Below are 14,516 nucleotides of genomic sequence, written 5' to 3'. Positions count from 1 at the left end.
CTGGGTCATTTGAGAAAAACAATCTAAATAGAATAGTGCACTTTTCGTACTTCTGATGTTCAGATCCATGTTGAGATCCAGGTGGATCCAGCTGCCGAGATTTTGTCGTAAAGACAACATTTTTGCTGAAAGGGTTTTGGCATTAATTTGACACATAAGGACGTCCTTCAGGCGAGGAACCAGTGAAGGCTTGGCGCTGCCCAGAAAATCGGTACTTTGCATTCTCGAGAGTTGACTTTATCTGAATAGTAGTGCTTGGCAGAACTGCATCAGGATCAATGCCGCAAGAGTGACCAAGATGGCAATAAAGCACTCTTGGTGCTACATTGTGCCTTTTGGATGTAAACTGAGAACGTGAATTCGTTTCATCTTAGCAAGTTCACAGTAGACTCTCTCTCTCTCCCTCTTACCAACGTAGGGAAAGAAATTGAAAGAGGGGAAAGATGAAGACTTAAGAGGAAAGAGAGGAGGGGAGACAGTGGTAGAGAGGCAGTACAGCGTGAATTTGCTGAGCGACAAGGAATTTATGCTATCGGGTGCACGTGGTTCCCGCGAGAATTTGCAACCATATAGTATGTGTTCTAGTTACCTGGAGTGGTGATGACACGCTCTGCAACTATCGTCGGAAAAGTCTTGGCTTAAAAAGGAGGAGACGGTATAGCAAGGCCGAAGTGTGACACCGTCTTGGCAGGCCAAAAGTAAAACCCTCCGTTCTCGACTTTAATCCGCATGATTTAAGGAAAGCAAACCTTCGCTCTAGCGACGTCCACTAATACTTCACATGTCTATGGAAGATGACGTGCATGCTCTTATCGTGAAGCTGTTAGTGAAAGTTTTCTTCCTGTGCTTTATTCACTAGGGACTTTATGAGTAAGCATCCGAGATAGATATTTAGCTCTTGATTTTGAGTTGATTTTGAGTTGAATTGGTTGTCTTCGTTTATGACGATATCTCGGAGCAGTCCGACGTCTAGACTTTCGGTTGTTCAGTTTACGGTGTGGTGAGGGATTTGACTGAATAAGGTCTAAGGCTAAAACCAACGATGGATTAAAACACCAAAAGACGCTTGCATCATCTGAATATGAAGAATAATATAACATATAGTACACCGTTCATGAAAAAGGTGCGGAAGTTCGCCCAAGAACTGAATATCCACCTTCAAACAATAACAATTAAGTTAAAACTGCTGAAAATCAAGCAGCATATTTTTGAAAAAATATGGGTTTGATATGTAGCAAGGACTATAAAATGGATTTCACCTATTAAACGATCTCCCTGTTTCTGTAAGAATCCACCCAAGCCCAACGTGATCCGCTTTAAGGACTTTTGCGACAACCTTATAACATCTAAGGAGGATTGTCGATCAATTATTGCCAAAGAGGTGTAAAAGGCACTGAAGGACACGAAGAACTATTCCGTTGCGGGACCAGATGGTGTGGAGAACTTCTGGTGGAAGAAGCTTACTTCTAGACAACAACATCTGACTCATATTTACCTCATATTTAAGGTCAGAGGTGCCCATTCCGCTACTTATTCGAACACGCTGTGTAAGATCTTTACAGTTATCCTAAACGACAGGATTGTTCGAATACTTGAGCCTGCGTGGAGAGAGATGTACGAACAAATCGGTTCGAAAAAGGGTGTAGCAGGCTACTGAGGGAACCTTCTAATTGATAAGTGCGTCAGCAAAGACGCAGCCGTTCAGCAGCGCGCCCTGTATTAACCTGAATTAACTATTGTAAAGCTTCCGATACAACATCTCATGGACTTATCATCTTTTTGTTAAAAAGCTTTAAGGTTCATGCTCATATAGTGAATTGCATAGATAGATTTATCCTCTTTGGAAAACTGGTTTTACTATCTCATCTGGAAAATATCGAGTGACTACGAACAACGTCACCTTCCATAGGGGCGTCTTCCAGGACGACCATGAGGGTTCTGCTTTTTTGCATCACATTTCGGTCTGTATCTCTCGCACTACGAAGTTCTTCTGGATACCTCTGTGGCTACAATAATCATCGAGAGTATAAGGTTACTCATGTATTTTATATGGATGACCGGAAGATCTTTGTTTCTGGTCAAAGCAAGCTTCAGAGTGCTTTAAATATTCTCAAGCAGTACACAGAAATCTGAAGAAAGGGAAGATTATGGGCGTTTCCAAGGACCTTCAGTTTGTGGATATAAGTCTTATTAAACATGTTAACGCTGAAGAGACCTATGCATACCTGGGCGTGCCTCAAAACCCGCATTCAGGACGTGGCATCAATGAAGGAATCCCTCGGAAGCAGATACAAGAGTCGTCACAGTTCTAGTCTACTCATTTGGAACGTTTCAATCGACGAAGAACTAGCTTACGGCGCTTGATATGGCCACGTGTAAGATCACGCGTGTATAGAGCTTTTGTATCAATTCATTCGTTCCGCGATTTTACATTACACGCCGTAAAGGTGAACGCAGACTTGTGAATCTCCAGTATCTTCAAAACAGTTCTTGTCGAAGCAGCAAAGTTTTGCTTTCTTCAGATCATCAGGACTCAATTCAGGTACAAAAGGTTTCATTTTCGCATGCTAGGATGGTTCTATTTCCATCTTATTAAACCGTGACCGCATTTTGACGTCAAAAAGTTCCCAGAGATAGGTGCAGAGTGGGTAATGCACACACCGAGAACCTAGAACTCATAATATGCCGATGCCCTACTCACGCGGAAACGACGTATATCTACATACATAATGGGGCCCTAGGAGTGCTTTATTACCATATTTGTTGCTCTAATGGTGTTGGTTATGACCCTGTACTGTCGAACGCTCCGTGGGAGATGAGTCAATTATCCAAAACGAGAAATTCCAAATTTTTTGGAACCACGATTTTAAGACTGCAGTCTCCATTCCACACTTAAACCCTAACATACTTCTTCAAGACTTCGAAAAAAGAACTCTATATACGTGTTCGAATTCTTGGCTCCGGGTGACTAAAAATTCACTGCCAAGAAGGAAGAAAAGGAGAAAAGATCGATGTTGTCGACTGCTTTGCACCAGCCTTGCCATAGGCGTGCTGTATCCCCATAGTATTTTGTGGTTTCAACATTAGTTTTTCATTGAAAAATAGCATTTTGTAAGTTATTTGCACAATGCCCCATGAAAGATCACGTTAAACCAAGACGAGTGTGCAACTTCACTCTCTGCCGGATTTTTGCAGTACCGCCAAGTAGGGAGAGTATATTCACGGACGTCTGTTTAAGGATTCGGACGGTGCTGGACGAAACTTGCTTCACCTCTAGGAGCGTGTACGGATCTGGTGTTTCTGTCCACTCATTCTTTTGAAGGACCAAGTACTTGAAGGGGTGGGCGAACAGTCAGTACTGCTCAATGCACGGTCCGAGTGACTCTCTTGTACGAACGTAATCCCTCCTTATGTGTACGTTATGAGTACGTTATGTGTTTTTTCTACTAATCAGTAATAATTACTATCTGTGTCAAGTTTTGCTTTGATTAACAATATACTAACTTTGGGGTATCCATTTTCACGTTGAAGATGGGTACAATAAACATTACTTAAAGATAAAAACGTAGCGTTATTTATCACCCTACCCGTCTAATTTCACTGTCGGATCATTTTCTAGTTTAAATCTCAAACATTATTGGTCCTTCGAGCCGGATAGCAATAGTGTAAACAAAAAACAAAAGTACGTGCAAAAGTAAACAAGTTGCAGTTAAGTGAAAAAGACTATGAATCAAGGCATCGCTTTCAATGCAAAAACCTGATATTTCTAGTTTGAATCGCTTTATTTACTAAAACAGCAGGTGCAGACTGGACAACTGATGTGACATCAGAAAGAGGGACAGAGGTAAGAGCATGGCGTGTCCGAGAGTGATGGGTCGAGGGGAGAGAGTGGGGGCGACTATTGGAACTGACTCAAACAAACAGAATCATTAAGTGGTTTCGAAGGACTCCCAATATTGACCATACTATGAACATTACCCATCCTTTTTCTTTCGAACGTCTATCACTCTTTATTTGTGTCACTATTGCAGCTGTTCTTTCTTTTCTACCACGTGATTGCGAAATCTCATTGTAAGATGCTATGGAGAGCCATGCAATGAACATTTTTTTAACATAGACAAGTCGCACTTTGTTTTTCTTTAAAAATGGCAACAGTAGAGAGTACCATTGAGGTACAGGGGGATATTTTTGAGATGAGTTGTAAAGCTCCCACAAATCTTAGAAAACTCGGTAAGGACAACATTAATAGAAATCAAGTTCTTGCACGTTTAACCATACTCGAGAAAAATTAGGATAAGTTTACGAAGAATAACGATCAGCTTTTGGTAGTTCGTAAACTCCATAAGGATAAGCCATATTTTCTTGAGGACCATTTTACAATTTGCGAGGAAAAGCACCTAGGGGCAAAGTCCTACATGATGAATTTTTGTATAGTCTCGCAGCTGCTGCAGAACAAAAGGAGACCTTAGTACATACGGTTACTCAGAAACAAAAGACGTTTCCACGGTTGGAACTACCCAAGTTCTTGGGAGTTTCTATGGAGGGGCCAGCTTTCCATGATCTATTAGATTCCATGGTGAGAAGGGATACGGAACTCCCAAACGCACAAAAGATTCACTACCTGAAACTGTGTGTGAGTGGGAAACCCGCTCAATTGATAGCCAGCACCCCGACCACTGAGGTTAATTTAGAAAGGACGTGGCAGACCCTAGTCAAGAGAGATGATAACGCTCGAGTATTAGTTAACAGCTATTTGACTATGCTGTTTTCATTAAAGTCGATGGGTAGGGAAAGCTCAACTGAACTCTGTTCCTTATTTAATGGTACTTGTGAGGCCATCAGCGCTTTAACTTCCTTGAATCGACCTAAGGATGAATGACGCTATCTAATTTTTTTATGACAGCTCAGCGGTTGGATGCAACCACTCGCAAGACCCAGGAGGACCAACTGGGAACTTCGGATAACCAGCCAACGTCTGATTCACTTAACCAATTTCTGACAAGCAATTTCTGATTGGTTCATCTTCTACTAAGGACAGTAGTTGCTTCCAAAGGGTAAGGGGGGTGGTGAGACGACTCACACTCACAATGCCGCAATCAGAGAATTATCGTGCTCCTTATGCACAGGTAAGCATTCTATCATTTTTTATTCGCATTTCCGAAGCAAAGATGTAAAGCAGAGAAAAGAACTTTTAAGAAAGTACACTCCGTGTTACAACTGTATAGGGAATCACATTGAGCGCAGTTGTCCCTCTGGGAGGCGGTGCGAAACCTGCAATGGAATATACATCATATATACAACTCTTCCACTCTGAACCCCCTCAGTTAAACCTTCTTCTAATTCTTTACCTAACTCTATATATTCTGCCAATGCTTGCCACACACAAAAATCAATGTGACTGGAGGGACCTGTCCTACTGACCGGAGAACACGCTATCATCTCAGTGCTCAGGGTAGGCAATCTAAAAACGAAACTAACCAGTGGACTGGTCCAAATAAAGGTTTGCTCTCGAATCAATCCTCAAACTATTTTTATGGTAGTAGAAACCATTTTATCTAGACTAACTTCATATTCACCTCCTGATGGTATCCTTAAAGGTGATTGGGAACATCTTAAGGGTTTAGAATTGGCAGACCCTTTTCTCAACCAGGCGGAATTATGGAAATGATTCTAGGGGCAGACGTCTACTCCTATGTTATTGAAGAGGGACCAAGAAACGTTAGTCTTGAAACTCCAACCGTTCAACAAACTTCGTTAGGTTGGATTCATTCAGGACTTCTATCAGGGGAGTTTTCTTTTTCTAGTCATTTTCTTTTCGGATTACAAACTATTGTATATTATGAACTACTGAACTTACTACGGAGATTTGCAGTCCATTTGTAGTCTAGCTGAAGAGGAGTGTGAGCAGCTTTTTCCTCCACTCATCAACGTAGTCACAATGGACGCTACATTGTGCGCCTACTTCTAGAGGGTCGCTCTTTTAATCTTGGAGATTCAAGAGCAGCAGCTTACCGGGTTCTCGTCCAGATAGGAAGACGTTTTCGGCAGGACCCTGACTTATACAAGAAATACTCTGATGTTATCAAGGAGTATGCAGAGATTGGAGATATGGAACTCGTCTCCAAAGTACAGGACCTACAACCCAATTAGGGTTATTTCTTACCACATCATTGTGTGATAAAAGAGAACGGCTCGAGCACTAAATTGCGAGTCGTTTTCAACGCTTCTAACCATACTGATCAAGGGCTGTCCTTAAAAAATCTCTTACATCCTGGGCCCAAATTACAGACAGAACTAGCGGATGTCATTCTAAGATAAAGGATGTATCCAGTCGTCTTCACCGCGGACATCGAGAAGATGTTTCGACGGATTTAGATCCATCCATAGGATCAAAAGATCCCAAAAATTCTTTGGAGAGATAGTCTTGACCAGGAAGTTCGAGTCTACTGTCTAAAGACTGTCACTTTTGGTTTTGCTTCTTCGCGGTATCTAGCGATACGTACAATGCTTCAGTTAGTGGAGGATGAGAGTGACAATTACCCGCTTGCTACTGAAATTTTAAAAAGGGAAATCTATGTGGATGATGTTCTCTGTGGGGCTGATGATGTCGACATACCTCAGGAAAAGCGCAGACAGGTGGACCTGTTACTCTGAGCAGTAGTCTTTATTTTGAAAAAATGGGTTTCAAAACGTGGAGGAAGTTTTGCAGGGAGTGAGTACCCGTTGAACATCGAGAGAATTCTACGTATATCCTGCTAAATCAGGATCCATCTTTTGGTGCTCTTGGCATTTTATGGCAACCGTCGCCTGATTCCTTATGATTTCATATTGATTCATTATCTGAGATGAGTCAGATCACGAAAGGTACAATATTTTCGGAGATAGCTCGCATATTCGATCCACTGGGATATTTAGCACCAGTCATCGTCAAGGCCAAGATCTTCATGAGAAGTGTGTGAGCTCTCACGGTAGGTTGGGATGATATACTTCCAGCTGAATACCGCGCCAATTGGACAACGTTCAGAAAACAGTTGTCAGATCTTTCCACTCTAAATATCCCACGTTGGTTAGGTTCTACATCTTCTAGTTACTGTGAACTTTACGGATTCGGAGATGCCGCAGAAAAGGCAATAGGAGCCGTGGTATACCTTCGTGTCATATCACCTTCGACCTTCCTAGACTCGAATTGTGTGCGCTGCCTTAATGGTGAGGTTAATATCACATGTACGATCGGTCTTGAGTCTCTCTGGCCAAACCCCGATATATCTTTGGTCCGATTTGGAAAACACTTTGGATTGGATTCAAGGTGATCCTTCACGATGGAAGACCTATATTACTAATAGGGTAGCCAAAATTCAGCACACGCTACCGGAGGCAGCCTGGCACCATGTTCCTGGAGTAGATAATCCTGCGGAATGCGTATCGAAAGGCATCACACCCCCTAGACTGGAACATCATTTGCTTTGGTGGCAAGGACTTGCTTGGTTGGCTAAACCCGAAATTTTTTGGCCAAATTCTACTGGAACCATTGACGCATCTGTTAATAGAGAAGAACGGATCATCGTACATTCTGCTACAGTCGCTCAGAAACCACCTTGACGACTCCTAACTCAATATTCGTCACTTACGAAGTTGGTAAGAATCACTTTTCTCTGTTTTCAGTATGAGGATACACTCTGATGCACTACTGAAGTCGGGAGGGAGAGATGTCCTTACATGTTGCCCAAGGACTCACCGCTAACGACCTTGATTATCAGGAATGGACATAAGTTCATGTTACGCGGCGGTTCTCAAATAACGTTGTCTTACTTAAGGAGGAGATATTGGATTCTCTCTGGACGTACGGCTGTGAAGCGCGTGTTGTCTCGATGTGTCATCAAACCCTTGTAAGCAGGTTATGAGTCCTCTACCATCTTTCAGAGTCACCCCACCAGTCCCGTCATTTGCAGCGGCTGAACTGGATTACGCAAGTCCTATTTGGATACGCACCACCAAGGGTTGAGATCACAAAGCATACAAAGAATATATTGCTATCTTTGTGAGCTGTGTTACGCGAGCCGCATACTTGGAGGTTATTTCGGATTATACAATGAGGCAATGGGACAAACTTCGTGGGAGCTGACTGACAGTTACGCGAACTATTTTCCGAAGCTTCAGCTGAGTCGGATAAGATTGCTCGTTATATCGCCGACATCCAAGCAACATGGAAATTTAACCCTCTCGCCGCTCCGCACTTTGGTGGATTGTGGGAAGCAGCTGTACGATCTGTTAAACACCATCTCCACCACTTTATTCGAGATACTACTGTAACCTTCGACGAAATGTCCACTTTTCTCGCACAAGTGGAGGCCTGTATTAATTCCAGGCCAATTCAATCTTTGAAGGACGATCCCAGCGATTTGGTAGCGCTGACTTCTGGACACTTTCTTATCAGCTCACCGATTTACTCTTGACCTGAGCCTTCAATATTGGATGCGAAGCTGTCACCTACAGAGCGTTGGAAGCTCGTGACAAAAATTTTCCAAACCTTCTGGAAGAGATGGTCGACGAAATATCTTTACGAGCTACAATCTCATCCTAAATGACAGAAGCCAACCACACCAGTCAAAATAAGTAAAATAGTTTATTACAGGGTGGACGCATGCTTGATGTCTATATCAGGGTGGGCGTATCATTCGAGGCATGTTATTGCCACTCAATGTCTACCAACCAAGTAATTCGTGAATCTATCACGAAGGTGGGCGGAAATGTTGGAGATCGTTTGCTTCTATTATTTTTAATTATCGTAATCGCGGGTGATCTAGGAGCGGGAACGCACCTGGTAATTCTGTCCTCTCTTTTGGGGGACCAAGTACCTGAAGGGGTGGGCAAACAGTCAGTTTTGCTGAATGCACGGTCCGAGTAAGTTCTTTGTACGAACATAATCCCCCCTTATATGTACGTTATGTGTTTTTTCTATTAATCAGTAATAATTACTAAGTGTGTCACGTTTTCCACTGATGAAAAATATATTAACTTTGGGGTATCCATTTTACGTTGAAAATGGGTACAATAAACATTACTGAAGGATAAAAACATACCGTTATTTATCACGCTAACCGTCTAATTTCACTATCGGATCATTTTCTAGTTTGAATCTCAAAAAGGTGTTGTTGATCATATGACAACATGTGTGTATTTCCAAATTAATATTTCTGATTTTATGATAAAATAGTGAAATGTTACACTATTTAGCTAAAACTAAAAAAATCTTGTCGAGAACGAATGTTCACGGACGCCATAATTTGTGGGACTAGAAAAATTAAATCCCATAAAATTTGCCGGACTAGAAAATTTAAATGCGATCAAATTTGCCGGACTAGAAAATTAAAACCCGCAAATAAAGGAATGTTTTTGAATTTGAAATATTTTTGCATGTTCTGAAATATAGCGTATTCTGGAAATTGTGGTTGTAAGTTCCTCGTAGAAGGCCCTATAATTCAATGATTCAATTTTTTAAGTTTTATAAAGAATACATTTTTTCACAGCAAATTAAGGTGTTGAAGAATCCACAAGTTGGAGAATTTGTCGCAAATGAATTTAGCGCATTGGTGGATAAGTGTGATGATACACTGACTAAAGATAACTTTTGCCAAGTTAAAATATTGTATAAGCAGAGAATATTTGAAAACATCATTAAGGAGAGCAATAACGCATCCCTTGAATACAAGAAAAATTATGTGACGTCTTGCATTCGCATGGCAGAGGAGGCTCCAGTGGAATTAGTGTTACTTTACTTAAAGCAGGTATGTTGATTTGTGTACAAGTTTCTTTTCAAGTATTTTATTTTCCTGCAAAGACATTAAAACGTTCCTTTAAACATTCTAGCTAGTTCCCTGCTTTGTCGAAACCTTGGATGATGATCAAATACTCTCGTCAACTTTAACTGTGTTACAATCATCGTTGGAAACAGGAAACGATGTTTTTGTCTTGCACGCCCAGTACTTAATTTCCAAATTCTCAGATCTCTCTTCACATAAACAAATGGTAAGAACATTTTTATATTATCAAACGTTATAGGATATACATTCACATTACAAAACTCATTAAAAAATAAACATTGATACATTCCAGAAAATTAGAATGACAGCATTAAAGTGTTTGATAAGCTACGCTCAGTATCCCTCTGAGGTAATTTTACCATTCAAATTAGACGTTCTCGAAAAATTGCATCCTGTTACTGATGATAAGAAGCGACTAGTTAGGAAGATTGCTGTGAAGGCGCGAATGAAATGGTTCCTGATTGAATTTCCAGCAGATTTGAAAACTCAATAACCTAATAAACGAATCACTATTTTTCGTTCATGTTTTTGGATAAACGTATTGAAAAAACAGCAGAGATTAGGCTGCAAATGTTTTGTGTGCATATTTTAGTTCATAAATTTACGCATTCACAAATTGTATTTTAAAATATGACTAAAATTACGCAAAGATGTTGCATTAAACTAATTACGCAAATATGTTGCATTAAATTATCTTTTGTTGTCATAAACTCATTTTGGTCAATAAAGTGAGATGCCATCCTATGGTCTTAGGGTTACGAATTGTATTATCCAGCTATTGATAGGTAAACAATTTTATTCAAGCAAATAGTAGTACACATCTAGAAATTTGCCGTTAAATTAGGAATTTTTGTACAAGTCTTTGATGAAATACATAGTGAAAGTTGTAAACCAACGATTGTAATATTCAATAACAATAGTTCATTGAATAAACATGGGGACAAACACATAAACTGATGAAAAAGGCGAGGAGAAAAGAATCAAAATTCGAAAATGAGAGAGAATACTGAAAGGAAATATTTATGGTTTTGAAAATTTGCCGATTATGTTCGATTGCAAATAAAAATAATTGGAACATACATTTCGAGCAGAGAACTAGTTCACAATATTATGAAAGAACACAATATTGTTTAATTGTAGAGTTGTTTAAAGTGCCGCAATAAATTAGCGGGTGCTAATCTGAAAAATTGCATCCGCTCCCAGTGAAATGGCGGTAAAATTTCAGCCACTACCACGTCTCACAGCCTTGAGATAGGTGGTTACAGTCTGTAAAGGAATCAATACGACGATCCAGTAAAAGCCTCGTGAACCCTCAGAACACGGAGCGTCCCAAGGACAACCGCCTTCTGCATTTTTCCCGCAAGTGTTTTAGCATATTGTTGACACGCAGGGATGCTTTTTAGGCCATTAGCAAGTGAAAGCTTGGCACCTCCAAGAGCGCTGATGATAAGGACGATTAGTTTAACAGAATATTCCGGGTACAATCGTTGCAACTCCCTTATAAGGTCTCAATACCTGTCTTTCTTTTCATTGTCCTTGGTTATGATGTTTTTGTCAGCTGGTGCCGAAAATTAGATAACGAACATGTTTCGCTTCTTGAAGTCAAGAATAACCATGTCAGGCCTCGAGTGCGCAACAGAAACAATTGTCAAAAATATAAAGTTCCAGTATATGCGGCACTTCTCATTCTCGACAATTGACTCAATTTCCCTTGGAGCATTAAGAGGAGCGATATTAAGGTTAATGCCGTAAGAGTGACAGAGATGGTAATAAAGCACTCTTAGTGCCGCATTGTGCCTTCGAATTGAGGTCGTTTCCGCGTGAGTTGGACAACTAGATAGTATGTGAGCTAAATGCTCGGGGTGTACATGGCCCTTGACGGCGTGAGATATAAAGTCGCGGAACGGAAGACTTAAAATGCATGCTTTTGCTCATGTGCATAACCTTTCTTGTCCCGATATCAAGGGATCTGAGCTCGTTCTTCGTCCATGGAACTACTCCAAATGAATAGAGTAGTGCCGGGACGGAAAGCATGTTTGTTGCAGATACTTTGTTCTTCGCCGACAGTTCGGAAGACCAAATCTGTCGAATGAGACTTTTGTATCTGCTTCGGAGAGTATCCTTCATAGATGTCACATCCTGAATGCGGCTCTGTGGTACGCCCAGGTATGTATAAGTCTCTCTAGCGCAAAGGTGTATAGCGCTTCTATCAACGATCTCAGGATCTTCAGGGATGCTATTAAATTTTCCTCGCTTTAAATAAACCTTGGCGCATTTGCCAAACCCAAATTCCATTCCAATTTTCTTAGTATATCGTTCGACAATCCCTAGAGCTAGATGTAGTTGCTCTTTAATTTAGCATAGATCTTAAGATCGTCCATGTAAAATACATGAGTGACCTTGTACTTTCGATCTGCAGGTTTGCCGCACAAGTACCCGTCAGAATGGCGAAGTGCTAGAGATAGTGGCAATAATGTAAGGCAAAAGAGGTGTGGGATCATGGTGTCGCCCTGAAAGACACCTCTCTGAAAGGTTACCTTGTTAGTTGTCACACGATTTTTTCCAGATAAGATAGTAAATCTGGTTTTCCAAAGCGGCATCAATCTCTATGCACCCAACTATTTGCGGATGAACCTTTAAGATTTCCAAAAGACAGATGATAAGTCTATGGGAAGTCGATTCGAAAGCTTTCCGATAATCAATTCAGGCCATCGATAGGTCACGCTGGTAGAATGCTGCATCTTTGCAGACAGGTGCTGCATCTTGCCACACAGGTTCAATTGCCCGAACAATCCTATAATTTAGGATAGCTGTGAGTATCTTATAAAGTGTGTTCAGACAAGTTATTGGCCTGTAATTCATCGGGTCACCTAAGTTGCCTATTTTCGGCAGGAGTATTATGCGCCCTTCCACCAACCAGTCTTTAAACGGATCTTCCGACTTCAAATATAAGGTGAAAATACGGACCAAATGCTGATGGGTTTAAGAAAACTTCTTCCACCAGAAGGTTTTGATACAATCTGTTCCCGGTGCGGAATATTTCTTCATCCCTCTTAATACTTTTTTTCACCTCCTCGGTAGTGATGGGTGGGCATTCTTTATCAGGTGTTATGAGGGCGACACATAACTCCTTGAAGCTATTTATATTTTCTGAGTCTTCGTCCAGTCTATGCTGAACTTCGTAGACCTTTCTCCAAAATGCTTCGACCTCCTCTGGTTTGGGTGGGTGTTCGACAGTAACTGGAGGGTCTTAGAAGAGTCGAGATGGGTCAGAGTGAATCTGTTGATTTTCTCTGACCCACCTCTCCCTCCGCTCTAGACTTCTCTTAGCGTATTCTCTCAACAATATGCTGCCTGATGGTCAGCAGCTTCAACTTGTTAAACGTGTGATAACGGGTCCGGAGTTCGCGCGCGAACTTTCGAACCTTGGCTGTAAAATTCCTGCCAGATGTGATGTAGTCAATCACACATTGAATGCGGGACGCGTACTGTCTTGCCCAGCCTATCTTTATGGCAAATTGATGCATTCGTCTTTTGGTCGTATGATCAACCGGTGGTTTTGTTTTACGGGTCGCATCGGCCATAGCTCTCGCTGCATTATACACACAATAATTGATAGCCCAGAGGTCGGATACTCCGGAAAAATGTCCACGAAGCTCGTCATCCATTTCAGCCAGATCTTTAGGCTTGAGAGAAACCTTAGTGTTGATGTTTCTCCGGGTCGTAAAGCATCGCTCTTCAACTATTGGATGCCTGCCCGCGGTTGTTCTTAGTGTCGCCTCTCTTTCTCTGTTGCCGGCTTGTTCTAGCTGTGGTAGAGTAGGCGTTCCGCTTACATAGCCCCTTTTTCGGAGTAGTTCAGCATGGTTTCGCAGACGTTGCTGCGAAAAGTGCGACAGCTCCGGGTGTTTCTCGCACCACAGAACATGCAGCCGTGCCATGTAACCCCGTTCAGAGGTCACACTCGCATCGTAGCACTCTAGAAAGTCGTGATTCAGTCGCTCCGTCCACCCAAAGGTCGCGAGATCCCGCCGATCCATCACATTGAATCCATTTTCATTGGCTCTCCCAGCTCTAGATTGGTCGGCATTGTTGGCCGACCCATTGTCGGGAGCCCTGCGCGTTCTGTGGTTTTGAACCGCATTTACTACAACTATGTTTGGTGTTGTCATTGTTTTTCCCACGAGAAGCTAGGGAAAGGGTTTCGTCCATCCTTGCAGAGCCCCGCATGCAAGGATAAGGCTGCGTACTCTGAGAGGTCGCCCGGCATCCCAGAGTCACCGTTCTAGACACCTCACCCAGGTGCCATTCAGCTTTCGTCACGGTTTTCACACCTCCGCTCGGGGGGTTAATTCCTTCGGGAGCACCTCTGGACAATTGTCCGCGACTGCCTATTTATTTTTGTAACCATATTCAGCAGAAACCCTTGGTACAGGGACCCTCTATCCGCAACCCGAAGACGCGTTCGGTGCCATTGTCATAGGCCCTTCAGTTTGATTCTAGAAGTAGCATAACCGAACCGAGTGGCTCTCCGGCGGGGAATCGAACCCCGGTCTCCCGCGTGACAGGCGGGGATACTTACCAGTATACTACCGATATACCAGGTGTATACATATGAAACCGGTATTTTTTCAAGAAAAAAACACATTTATTTCATGAGAATGATAACAAATATTTTATTCAAAGTATGCGCCC

General features: G+C 41.9%; 1 protein-coding gene across 2 annotated transcripts in view; it reads left to right on the top strand.

Annotated features, from left to right (window-relative positions):
• LOC117174480 (MMS19 nucleotide excision repair protein homolog) overlaps positions 1 to 14,516 on the top strand; it is a 185,269-nt gene that overhangs the window by 165,967 nt on the left and 4,786 nt on the right. Inside the window, exons 7-9 of one of the 2 annotated variants that reach the window (XM_033363635.1) lie at positions 9,528 to 9,785; positions 9,868 to 10,026; positions 10,114 to 10,716. In XM_033363635.1, the coding sequence (XP_033219526.1) occupies positions 9,528 to 9,785; positions 9,868 to 10,026; positions 10,114 to 10,314 (618 nt within the window). In that variant the 3' untranslated portion in view covers positions 10,315 to 10,716. Of the gene's footprint in view, positions 1 to 9,527; positions 9,786 to 9,867; positions 10,027 to 10,113; positions 10,717 to 14,516 lie in introns of those variants that run through there. The other variant, XM_033363636.1, reaches the window with a different exon arrangement.

This window comes from Belonocnema kinseyi, chromosome 6, assembly GCF_010883055.1.
Source record: "Belonocnema kinseyi isolate 2016_QV_RU_SX_M_011 chromosome 6, B_treatae_v1, whole genome shotgun sequence".
In the NCBI taxonomy this organism is placed as follows: Eukaryota; Metazoa; Arthropoda; class Insecta; order Hymenoptera; family Cynipidae; genus Belonocnema; species Belonocnema kinseyi.
This window is presented reverse-complemented; position numbering and strand designations above follow the sequence as displayed.